At 57.7% G+C, this 12498-nt stretch overlaps 1 protein-coding gene across 3 annotated transcripts; it reads right to left on the bottom strand.

The window, feature by feature from the left end:
• Nucleotides 1-1297: 1297 nt before the first annotated feature.
• Nucleotides 1298-8202, bottom strand: C14H1orf174 (chromosome 14 C1orf174 homolog). Of its 3 annotated transcripts, none has more exons than XM_031463912.2 (4): nucleotides 8086-8202; nucleotides 3552-3662; nucleotides 2332-2814; nucleotides 1298-1833 (listed from the first exon to the last, which is right to left on the bottom strand). In XM_031463912.2, the coding sequence occupies exons 1-4, from the start codon at nucleotides 8098-8100 to the stop codon at nucleotides 1723-1725; spliced, it is 720 nt and encodes a 239-aa protein (XP_031319772.2). In that variant the 5' UTR covers nucleotides 8101-8202; the 3' UTR covers nucleotides 1298-1722. The 3 variants fall into 3 exon arrangements, with proteins under 3 accessions (XP_031319772.2, XP_064350208.1, XP_064350207.1); XM_064494138.1 differs by having other exon boundaries at nucleotides 3552-3680; nucleotides 8086-8199; XM_064494137.1 differs by lacking the exon at nucleotides 3552-3662 and having other exon boundaries at nucleotides 8086-8198.
• Nucleotides 8203-12498: the final 4296 nt, after the last annotated feature.

Genomic DNA, 12498 nt, shown 5'->3' with positions numbered 1-12498 from the left:
GACACCTGTAGGGAGATGTCTGCCTGCCCGGGGCCCTGGGCTTTGAGCAGCAGTGACCTGGGCGGGGAGCCGGCTGACACCCGAGGAAGCAGGAAGGCAGGCCCGCCGCGCGCTGAGTCAGGAACACGCAGGCCCTCCCCGGGGCTAACTCTTGGCAGCCTGGGCCGGCTGGGAGGCCCTTCTCCCCCCGTGCTGCGGGCAGCCAGCAGCGGGCGGGCGTCCCAGGCCTGGAGTTCAGGTGTCGCATTTTGGTAGGAATGCAACCAGGCACCTCTTCTGCAGGTGAGCCGGTTCAGGACGATGCCTCTCGGTGGGGTGGGGTGGGGTGGGGGGGTGGAGGTGCGACAGCATCTCCAGACCCAAGGCAGCTCGACCCACTTTTCTGAGCACAGGATTCAGTCATTCCTGCAGAACCCCCGGCTGTAAACTATTCTCCCTGGCTGCCATAGAAATGCTTTACCAGAAACACTGTCAAATTACTGAACAGCTTGTGGATCAATATGTCCCAAAGTCACGCAGAGCAGGGGAAGGGCACAGCGGCTGGTGGGACAAGCGCCATGTCGGAGTGAAGTGGCCGCGGGGAAAGGGGCCTCCAGGTGGGCACCGTGGCTGGGTCACGGAGAGTGGGAACTGCACAGGGCACTTTATTTTGCCCCCAGATGATGTTAGGTAAGACACTTCTGTGGGTCACAGGACACCGTAGGGGGTGAGCCTAGCTGCTGCCGTAACTAAACCAGAAACGTTTAGCTCAAACCCAGTAAGACTGCTGCTCACTCGTCAAAAGCCAGCACAGGCCTCCCGAGGTGCAGGCAGGTTTTCACCCTGTGCGTCGCCTGGGGATCCAGGCTCCCTCCGGGATGCCCTCCTAGTCCCCAGCCTTAGTGTCCTCTGCCAGCAGCTGGTGATAGGAGGCAGCAGGCAAGCAGGCCCACATCCCTCCCCACAGCCCCCTGGTGAGAACGCGTCACAAGCGTCTCCGGCGGGGCAGCTGCGCCTGGCAACCCCACACCCCGGCGCAGAGTGCAGCCTCACTGGACGGCTGGCTTCCCTGCCATCTGGGAAGAGGGATGTGCGAACACCTGCCACCTGAGACCCCATGCCCAACGCATGAGGAGGGGCGTGGCCCTTCCAGCCCATGCTCTAGGGACTGTGCTTGGCCCTCACCTCTCCGCTGGGCGGTGGGTGCACGGGCTGAGCCAGCCTTACGAGTGTCAGACGAGACAGGATTCGTTTTTGGCACTTGGCTCCCAAACATTTTAGGAAGGAATACAACGCTAAGGAGATAAACTTCTTTGAAAACATTTTCAAAATATATTTTATTTCTTTTCCATATGTATTTTGCTGAATTTCCCAGGTAAACACAAGCTCCGCATACAGTAATAAAGGAGAGCTCTTTGAGAACCGCACTGATCAGTCAGGAGACTGATCAAATTTTGATTATGGAAAATAAACCTGCATATTATCAAAACTAAAGAGCGCCAGTGGGGTTTTCTTTACAAGACGTCTCTCAGGAGAGGGGGTGGCTCAAACCACCACCGCATGTGCAGACGCAGAGAACACATCCTGCGGAAACAGCAGCTTTACAGGCGAGGGCCCTTCAGTTCGGGGTCTCCCCGCGGCCGGCGGCGGGGTCGGCCGCTCTGACCCAGCGCGCTCCCGCGGGGACACCGCGCGGCTGGACCGGGGCTGCGCCAGTCGCGCACACGTGCGCGGGGATTCTGTCTACGTCTCTGCCTCGTCCCCATCGTCGTCGTCCTCTTTGGCCCTGAAGTGCATTTTCCTGAACTCACGTCTGCTCATTGAAAGGCAGGTGGACGACGCCGGGGGGAGGTCCTTGGAGGGAAGAGGACACTCGCCTCAGGCACAGGTCACCCAGCAGCAGCGCCTGCCCCGCCTGCAGATGTGGGGCGCCCGACTCCCACTCCCCCCCCAACCCCCGGAGCGCCCACCCCCCCGCCGGCTGACCGGGAGCGAGGAAGGGCACTGGGTTAGAAACCGAAGCCAGCCCAGCAAGGGAGGGGCAGTGTCCCCTGAACCACAAGCCACAGACACGCCAGCTGCCCCGCAGGGAGGTCAGGTCCGGACACACCGGCCCACGCCGCCCACCCCTGCTGGCCAGGCGAGACCCCCACTCACCATGGCAACCGTTCTCAGCTGGGGGCAGGCAGTGAATCAACGTCGGTTTTGGTTTTGCCCTCTCCTCCCGGTCAGAACCCTATGGCGTTTGATCTGCACCATGGCAGCATTCACGGCCGTGCATGGTGGGGGGACAGGCCCAAGCCTGGGGCCTGCTGAGGGCTGCCCCCCTGGGGCTGGGGGCATCAGCCTCACCTGCATGAGCTCCACGTTCCCGAAAAACCGGCTCACGGGCATGGGCTGGTTGCTGTCGTCGTCCAGGAGGGCGCTGTTGTCCATCTGCAGCGGCCCGGGGCCGGGCTCGGGCTCTGCCGCCCCAGCCCGCCTGGTGTAGCCGCCATTGGGGTCTTCTCCCGAGGGGGCACTGGGCCTTGGCAGGGACTGCCCGTCCTCAGTCTGGGTTGGGCAAGCGTCGCTCCCAGCCCGGCGGGGCCCTGCGGGGAGGCCCGCCGCCTCTGGTTGTGTGGAACTGCCGGCCTTCCTTCCCGGGAGCGGTGCGCTGTCCTTGACAAATGCCAGAGGCTCGTTTTCACAAGGGGTCCCAGAAGGCACTCTGGGCACAGCAGCACGGTCCCTCTGGGGGGCTAGTTTCTGTAATTCTGATTTCGTAAGATGCCCTTTGTCATACTTGAACTTCTTGGAAGTCCGCCTGTCGGTGGCTCTGTGTGACGAGGAAGTCTGTCAAGAGAATAGGAGAGCACACACACCAGATCATGGAGCAGCAGCAAGTGAAGCCTCAGTCCTGGGGGATGGTGCTCGCGCCACACCCGTGACTTCTAGGACGCGGTCATTCCAGTGCCTGCCACCACAGGGACAGAATTGAGACACACGATGCCATCCTGCACCTGCCGCCCCCGAGGGCTGTCGGGTGCCCGAGCAGACTCAGAAGCACGCGGCGCTGTATGAAGCCAGCCCTGGTGTCTGCTCACCTCTGCTGGAGCGGGAGCCGTGAAGGCAGGGTCTGTGCTTTGTGGCCGCAGCAGGCGCTCAGCCAGGGGCTGGTGTCAAACCAAGGCCAGCTGGACTCCCCGGGCCAGGGCTCGAGGGAGCAGATGGGACTCACAGCAGCCTCGGGGTCCTGTCCCTCCCACCCAGCCTGCGGGGGGGCCCTCGGGGCACTGAGCCCACGGCCCTGAGGGGGGAGCATGTGGATGGAGGGCGTGGCCACCTTCCCCTGGTCTGTTAGTGGTGCTCAGTGCTTTTCTTTGGGGGAGGAGGAGATTAGGTTTACTTATTAATTTATTTAATGGAGGCACTGGGGCTGAACGCAGGACCCCGCCCACGCTAAGCATGCGCCCTGCAAGTGCTCCCCCCCCTACGCCGTGCCCTCTCCCCGCAACGCTGTCTAACGAGACAGGTGCTGTGTGAAAGCGGACGCTCAGCCGAATCCGTGTCTCTGCGCTGGCCAGGCTCACCTGACATGCCGTCCGGGCAGACGTGGTGATGCCGGCTTCCTGGGCCGAGGCCAAGCGGGCCGAGCAGCTCCGGGCTCGGAGGCGCGCTGAGGACCGCACTCCACCTGCGAGCTGGACCAGACCAGGAGGCTGGTCAGAAAGCGCCCTCGTGAGGACACAGAGGGTCCCCGAGTATGGAAAACCTGATGTCAGTCCCTCCCATCCCCATGTCTTTGTCATCTCTGTGGACAGACAGACACCTGTGCCCGGAACGTGCATGGTCACACACAGCAGTCTGGGCTGAAGGTGCAGGGTCCTGTCTCCACGGTCTGGGAAGCCTGGGTGCCCCCCGTCCCCTCACCTGAGGCTTCCAGAGCCTCCATTTGTAAGTCAGCAGATGTTAAGTCAATCTGGGTGTTTAAAATAAGCAGCATGCATCGTTGCTCAGAAGGTTGTTTAAGTTTTCTACGGCGTCCACGTTCTTGATAAAACGAGGAGAAGCACAACCCCCCTAGCCCCCCCGTCAGATCACAGGGAGCCGGTCCTAATTCTGACTGCTTAAAGGCGCGGCTGCTGGGGGATGTACCCCACGTTCCCGCAACCCTCCGCCGCCACCTCACTCAGAATGCAGAGGAAAGTCTAGTTAACAAGGAATTAATTAAATCAACAAAACTCAATCATTTTACTTAGGAATAATCTTAAGTTTTCCGAAAAGCACAAAAATGCTCAGGGAAATGGTGCAGAGCCTCGCTCCGATTCCCTGCAGCCAACGACCGGCACGTCTGTCACGACTAAGAGACCGGCATCGGTGCCTCGCCGTTCACGAGACTCGCCTGTATCTGAATTTCACCAGCTTTTCCACAAATTCCTTTCTCTGTTCCAGGGTCGGTACCGCGGACACTTAGAAAACACTACACTTAAAGCTCAGGTGAGAAAGTGAAAATGAGAGAGGTGGGTGCTGGGGAAGAGTGCGTAGCAGGCAGGGCCCGACAGCGGCCGTCACAACGGCCAGGACCAGGGACGCAGATGGGGCCAGATGAGGGCGAGCGCCCAACGGCGGGAAAAGAAGTCAGAAAGCACACAAGCGGGTCCCGAGATCTTTGCAGCAGCTTCTCATCCACCCCCATCCCCTTCATCCCCGCCCACAGCCTGCAGCCCTCATGCCTCTGGAGGCCCCTGGAGGTGGCCGCTGGCTCCGAGAAACGTGACAGTTGGCAGAGAGCACTTAAAGGGGAGGTAAAGAAAAGCCAGTGACGTAAGGAAGGAGAGGGCAGCTTCCGCAGTGCGAACAAGGCGCTCCACCGACCCTCGCCTCAGTGACACTGGTGCAAAGTACAAGCACTCGTAATCTGTGGAAGTGGCCCTACGGGAGAGCAAAATGAAGGACAGTTACTTGAGAACACCTGAACGACTGTGGTGACCCAGGTGCAAATGTGTAGTGTCTGAACTTCAGGGGCCGCGCCCAGCTCCCAGGCTGGGGCCTTCCCCCAGGGAGCAGGATGGCTGCCTTTCTCGTTCTGTCCTCACCCTACCTGCTGTGAGGCTGAGGTGCCCAGTAGGCGCGGCTGAGAGGAGGGGACTCCCTCCTGCCGAGACCCCGCTCGTGGAGCCAGAGCACTAAGACCAGGACCCCAGCACCCTCGCCCCTCCTGGAGGGGTGGGTGCGCCTCAGGCTGCTGCCCACCACTTCGCTCCCGGCACTCAGCTCCTAGAGCAGGGCGTCACACAGAAAGGCCTGCCACTGTCCCCAGCCAGGAAGCCCCGGCACAGAGATTCTTCCCAGGGGAGAGTTAGGCATCAAAACCTAGAGCTCTCCATCTCTTCCTTCTGCACTGACAGCGGAGTGTGGAGAAGCTCGTGCCAGAGGGGTCCTCAAGGACAGTGGACGTTGCGATGAAAAGCAGCTGGGAGGAGAATCGAGGTAACCTGTAAGCCGGCTAGTCTGCAGGGAAGAACCAGGGAATCACACAACACAGCAGAGGGAGCCCTTCAGGGGTCAGAACAAGTATCAAACAGTGACCTTAGAAACTGTTCCTTTAAAGAAGCCAGAATGTGACTGGGTTAGTCTGCAGAAAATTTATGCCGTGTCATCACTGGAAACAACTGAGCCGTCAGCTGGCAACTGGTGGAGTTTAACAGCTTGGTGTGGTCAGAGAGAGGGGGGAAGAGAGCCCTCCTAAAACTACCGTTGACCCAGGTGACAAGCCAGGTGGCGGTGGGCACTGCCAGCGCTGCCCCCGCGAGCAGCACTAGGATAATCCACCCAGTCACTAAACGAATGAAAAGCACATTGACAGCAACAAGCCCCGGGGTGGGGTGGGGGCCAGTCCCTAGAGGTGCTGAAATATATTATCTAAAATGCCCAGTTTTCAACAAAAAATTATTAAGCATGCAAGCAATAGGAACACACACCCGTACACTAGAATAAAAGTTGGCAACGAAAACTGCCTGTGAGATTGATCAGATGTTGAATTTATCAGAAAATGATCTCAAAATAGCCATTATAAACATGTTCAAGAACTAAGAAAAAAGATTTGATGGCTGATTGCATCAGATAGAGATCATCAATAAAAGGACAAATTAGAAAACGATCAAATGGTAAATCAGGAGTTGAATATTACAATAACTGAAGTAAAAAGCTCACCAGGGGTAGCTCAATGGTGGGTGTGCAGTGGCAGAGCACGCACACGTGAACTGGAAGACAGCCTGCTGGGCTGCACGAACGAGCCCGGGACAGAGAGACAAGAACGCAGAAAACGGGGAGCGCTCCGGAGAGACGGGGGCACCGTTTGGTGCTGCACACGCGTGTAAGAGGAGAGAGGAAGGAAGAGAAACAGAACAAATAATGGCTGAAAACTCCCTGAATTTACTGAAGAACAGCAATCTACAAAATCCAGAAATCTCCAAGAATGGAACTCCAAATATGATAAATAAATGCAAAGAGATTTATAAACAGACGCAACACTGTACAGAAGCTGAAAAGCAAAGACAAGGAGAAAATCTTGGAAGCAGCCAGGGGAACATGACTCCTTACAAGCAAAGCCCAATAAACAGGCCGCTGAATCAGCGGAAGCAGTGGAGGCCAGATCACAGTGGGTACACTCAGACACTCAAAGTTCTCAAAGAGAGAACTGTCAACCAAGAGCACTATACCCAACAAAGCTATCCTTCTAAAAGATTAAGACAAAAACACTTCAGGCATTTGCTGCCGCAGGCGCCCCTTACAGGAAATGCTAAAGGAAGTTCTTGAGACTGAAAGCAAGTGACCCCAGCCGGTAATTCAAGTCCACAGAGAAAAGAGCCCAACAGTAAGGTAATCGCGTTCTTACAGGAGGCCGCTTACATGCGTATGACCCGCTTCCCCTGGGTGATGCAAAGAGCAACTGCATGCACTGGGCACACAACGTGCGCAGGAACGCGCTCTCCTCGCCTACAGCAGCACAAAGCAGGCGGGTGGGAGCAAGGCTGCCCCCGGCTAAGGAAATGACCACAGGTGGTAAAGCATTCATGACGGTGTATCATAGGGTTTGTAACATTAAACGTTAAAAGCACACACCAGAAAAGTGGGTTAAGGGAACAGAGCTAAACAGGAGTGACGTTGGTGTGTCTCACTGGAACTGAGCTAGTGCAATCTGAAACGGGGCCTGCCAGCTTACAAGGTACATGGTGAACCTAGAGCAATCGCTGGGGGGAAAAGGAGTGAAAAAAATTATTGAACTAAAATGCTACATTCGAACAGGAAAACAAAACAGAGGTGTGAAGAAAACAAAAAGGAAAACGACGTGTGAATCCAACCAAGTCAATAACCCACTAAACAATCCATCAAAAGGCAGTGACGCGGGGCCGGGGCAGCGCCACTGCTGAGACCCAACCACGTGGGGTCTTCGGGAGACACACTCCAGGGTCCAAGGGACAAAGAGTAAAAGGAAAGCAAGTCAGGGGAGCCCAGGTGCAGCTCCCATCCCCCAGGGGCCCCTCGGCCTAGGCCCGCCATGAAGGCGACCCCTCCCCAGGCAGGGGCGCATCGTGTCCCAGTCCCTCGCCCCAGTTCAACCACCCGCCAGCGGCCGAGTGCCCGGAACGGGTGCCCCTCAATCCTCACCATCCTCCCGGGGGGACCCCTAACCGTGCGGGACCAAGCGAGGTCACACGCTGAGCGACCCCGGGCGCGGGTGGCGGCAGCAGGGGCACGCGAACCCCTGGCCAGGCAGTATCAGAAGCGCAGGGGGTCCAGGCCAGCTCTGGAGACGGGGCCCCGTTCCCGGGGCTGGGCTGGGATCCCCCTCTCTTCTAGGGGCCGTGGCCTCAGAGTCCCGCTCCTGGCATGCAGCCCTGGAGTCCCCACCCTGGGGCTGTGGTCCGGGAGCTCCCCGCCGGGGGCGGGCCCTGGCCCCCTTCCGGGAGGTGTGGCCCGGGAGCCCCTTCCCGGCGTCGAGGCCCCGGCCGAAACCCCCTCCTCTGGCGCGGCCCGTGGCTCCTCCTCCGCCCCCAGACAACCAGCGGCCAGAGCCCTCGCCCGGCCCGGCGCAGCTCCCCCCGGCCTCGGCCCCCTCACCTTCCGGCTCCTCATGAGTGTGAGCGGCGAACTGCCGCCCCCAACGCCGCCGCCAAAGCCCCGCGCCCGGCCTAACGCTTTCCAGCGGGGCAGTGAACCGACGGGCCTCGGCTCGCGGCGCGGCGTCTGACGTCATCAGAGGGCTGGCCAATCACAACCCGGCCTCTCCAGGCATGTGATCCAACAAAGTCGGAGTTTTACGTAGCGGACGGGGCGGCGGCCATGTTTGTGAGGGGCGCCTCCCGTGGGGCTCTGCGGCCGCCACGGTTAGGCCGGGCGGTGGCCATGTTTGTGAGGGGCCCCGGCCACGTGCGTGGAGGAGAGCGGGAAGGGCCTTCGCGGTGGTCCGGTCCGCGCTGGTCCGGCAGGCGACTGCCCTGCGGGACCTCCGGGCTTCGCGAACAGCGGTGCTCGAGGCCCTGGAGGCGGGCGCGTGGCCGCGCTGCCTTTTGCGAAGCCCCGCGGCCCTGGCTCTCAGGCCGGTGCGGCAGCGCCACGCGGACGAGCATGAGGTCCGCCCGGTTGGTTCCCTGCGCTCCCCCGGGTCTGGGCCTCAACCCTTTCGGGCTGGGGGACACCCGCCCTCCGCGCCCGCAGAGACCCCTCTCCGGGAACCGCCCACCCGTCTCATTAGCCACGCGGGGACCGCACGCCTTTCACAAATGGAAGGCAGTGCTGTTTCCTTTTGTTACTACCGTTTTTTTTTTTTTTAAACAGGTGTGAACATTTGATTCAGACAGTTGTGCCAGAAACAATGGGTTTTCCAGTTAAACTGCAACGGCTGCAGTGAGTACCGCTGGAGGGTCCCTCTGCGCGTGGTTCCCCAGCAGAAGCGTGGTCGCCTGAGTCCATTTCTCTTCCAGAGGCTTTCATGGTCTTTGCTCTGAAGGAATGACTCCCTCAAAGCCTGGAAGTACAGCCTCTGTTCAGTGCATAAAAAATGAGGGTCCTTCAGGATCCCCAAGGGTGCTCTGCAGCGGGTCCTCTCTTTAGAAATGCCTCCTTAGGCGGTTAGGGGGAGCCCGTTCACTGAGATGGGCAGTGCGTGGAGACAGGTGCAGTTTGGTGTGCACACGGGCCCTTTCCATGCACACAGAGCACACTCACGTGTAACAGAAAAGAACAAACCTGACTCCAGGGTAGATCTGTTCCTTGAGCTCTAACCCTGTGCTCTGTTCCCTGGGCTGAGTCATGCTGGTTCTGCACCTTTTGTAAAAGAATGCTGCCTCTAGCCTGAAATGTACAGGATGACCTATTCTCAACGCTGTGACCTTTAAGAGTATTGCACTTTTCCATTCATATAAAGATAAGTTGGAGAATAGACAGTAAAGTTTGTTTTGTTGAAGGTTTACAGGGAGGGACACCATGGTCTGAGCCACGTGGGCAGCTACAGGAACAAAGGATTCCAAGAAGAAGGGAATCCTACACCAAGAAGTTTGCAACGACCAGCCACACCCCTCCCCCCCTTTTTTTTAAGTATAAAAGGAGCCTGAATTCTGACTTGGGGAAGATGGTTCTCCAGGACATTAGTCTGCCATCTTCTCCGTCCGCTGGCTTTCCGAAGAAAGTCGCCCTTCCTTGCCCCGACACCGCGTCTCCCCATGTTTTGGCCTGTCGTGCCGCGGTAACACATGCACAAGTGCACGTGCTCACCTTCCTGGCCGTCTCCCTTCCCACCCCTGTGCTTGTCACTGAGCTGCTCCCCATTGCACACCGAAGGGAAAAGACAAATGTGGGCTGGCAGGAAATCCGTTTGAAGAGGAAATGAATCTAATCACTGCCAGCTGCTAAGAAAAAAACCAAAGTGATGCTGTGTTCAGTACCTCACCTGGCCCATTTCCAGTGAAGTTGGTTTCATAGTAAGCTGGGTTCTGTGGTTTTAATTTGGACTCCATAAGAGCTCAGAGTTGTCCTAAATAGGGGTTGATCCACACCAGCCAGTTTTGGGCTCCTACAGTAGTTGGTGGTTCGTGTCAGTGGAGATCAGTGCCCGCTGCTTGAGTGTGCCTGACCGGGTCCTCTCGGTGTCACTGGAGTTTAACATCCCAAAAGAACTCTCCATCTCTGGTCGCAGATCTGCTCTGCTTCCCCCTTCCCAGCCCCCAGTTTCTATGAATAGTATTTCCAGGCACCCAGCTGCTCAGGCCTGACCCCTGGGCCATCCTCAAGAGCTGGGGGACGCTTGTTGCGCACCTCCCATAAGCAACCGTCCCTGCTGGTTCTGGACTGCAAAGGCGCACTTGCCAGCACTGCTGGCACTGGGTGGTCACTGCTCAGTGGTGGCCGCCCGCCTCCCACACCCTTCCTCCCGTATGTGGGGCTGGGCCTGCTCTCCTGCCCCACCTTCCGGAGCACCGCCCGGCCTTCCTTCACTCGCTGGCCCCACGTGTGTCTGCTGAGCTCCTGTTGCAGCCGGGGCTGAGCTGGGCCTGGGGTCCTGGCGGTGGGGAGCTCACGCCCGGCCTGCCTTTTTAGTGCTTCAGTGCAGTGGAGGACGGGCGTTGCTGGAATAATCACACAGGGAATTGTGCATCTGCAACGGTGGTAAGAGCCACGGGGAGAAGCCACGTCAGGGGCAGCATGTGGGGTGTCAGGTCCACTCGGAGGTCAGGCAGGCTCCTTGGAGGAGGCGACAGTGGAAGCTGATCAGGAGTCATGTCTTCCCTCCTGGACCTCAGCCCCTTTCAGGGCCCCCAGGAGGAAACAGGCAGGAACTCAACAAGTAACTGATATCCAGCGGAGCCTCCGTCTGGGCAGAAGGCCGCCCCCTCCTGATGTGGCGGGAGGCCCTGCGCTGCCGGACGCACCACTCTTGGATTCTCCGCTCTCCTCATCTCCCGAGCCGCCACGACGGGGTGCAGTCTGTCCTGGAGGGCACACAGGACCCAGAACCAAAGTCACACTTCTGCACGTCCTCCTGGGCTCCTCACCTGAACTTTGTCTCTCTTTTTCTTCCTGATCAGCTGTACCCCCTGCCCTTCCAGGGTTACGGGCCCAAAGAGGGGTGTCCTCAGGACAGCAAGATGTTGTTTCTCATTGGTGGTTGGTCTTCCCCATGGATTGTAAGCTCCCTGAAGGTGGGGACTGTATTTTGCTTCCAACCATGGTCCCACAACCCAGCATAGTGGCTGGATCACTGGCAGGTGCCCAGGACATCCCTGTCGAGTGATGGATGGTGGTGGTGACACGTACTGAGAAACTGAGGATTGAAATTTCCGAGGAAACTTTATATTCTCAACCGTGACATAATGTTGAAGCTGCTGAAACACCGAGGTGTCCACAGCTCATTGTCTGCCTTTTACAGGTAACTCGGGGCTGGCGGGAAGCTGGAAGAGAATCTCCCACTGGTCAGCAGCCAGTGGATTCCTTAACTGGGGCCACCCTGGCTGGAGCGCGGCTCCCTACTGCCCGCAGACGGTGGCCTGTATGATGATGGATTGTCTCTCATACCCTGACCTTTTATATTTAGAAGAAAGATGTAACAGGTTTTTAAAAAGTGAGAGGCCCACAAGCAAAAACCCCCCAAACCAAAGAAGCCTCACAGCAGGATGAGAGCAGCCGGAACTCTGTCGCCGGAGGGGACGCAGCGTGATGCAGCCGCCTGGAAGATAGCTGGGTAGATTCTTGCAAACCCACACCTGCTCTCACCGTGCGACCCAGCAGGCATCCCCTTGGTATTTACCCAAAGCAGTCGAAAGCTTGTGTCCACCCAGGGCTTCACACGGTGTTTGCGTCAGCTTTACTCTTAGTTGCTACCACCTGGAAGCAGCCAAGGTGTCCTTTGGTAGGTGAATGGACAGATAAACTGTTGGGACCTCCAGACATTGGAATATTACTCAGCACTAAAAAGAGATGAGCTACCAAACCACGAGAAGACATAAAGGAATCTTAAAGGCTTATTGCCAAGTGGAAGAAGCCAACCTGAAAAGGATACATGCATACCGTGTGATTCCAACAATATGGCATTCTGGCAAAGGCACCGGTATGGAGACAGTACAAGGATGAGTGGTTTCCAGGGGGCTGAGGGGTGGGGGGAGAGGTGACTGGCAGAGCACAGAGGATTTTTAGGGCAAAATATGAAAATCCTCTGTGTGATACCATAATGATGGCTACGTGTCATTATAAACTTATCCAGACCCATAGAGTGTACACCCCAAGAGTGAACCCGGTGCAAGCTCTGGGTGGTCATGGGTGGCCATGACGTCAGTGTAGGCTCGTCGCCTGTGACCAAGGTGCCGTCTGGTGGGGATGCTGGTGATGAAGGAGGCTGTGTGTGTAGCGGGGCAGGGATTTGTGGAAAATCTCTGCACCTTCCTCTCAATTTTGCTGTGAACCTAAAAATGCTCTAAAAAATAAAAAGTCTGTGGAAAGAAAAAATATGTGATAAATTTCAGCAGTGATTTAAAAAAAAAA

The sequence above is a fragment of the Camelus dromedarius genome, chromosome 14, assembly GCF_036321535.1.
Source record: "Camelus dromedarius isolate mCamDro1 chromosome 14, mCamDro1.pat, whole genome shotgun sequence".
Lineage (NCBI taxonomy): Eukaryota > Metazoa > Chordata > Mammalia > Artiodactyla > Camelidae > Camelus > Camelus dromedarius.
This window is presented reverse-complemented; position numbering and strand designations above follow the sequence as displayed.

Coding starts and splice junctions, on each gene's coding strand:
- C14H1orf174 (XM_064494138.1), bottom strand. Junction 2,815..3,551: donor CTGCCCGGACGGCATGTCAG/GTGAGCCTGGCC, acceptor TTCTCTTGACAG/ACTTCCTCGTCACACAGAGC. Junction 1,834..2,331: donor GGAACGTGGAGCTCATGCAG/GTGAGGCTGATG, acceptor CTTCCCTCCAAG/GACCTCCCCCCGGCGTCGTC.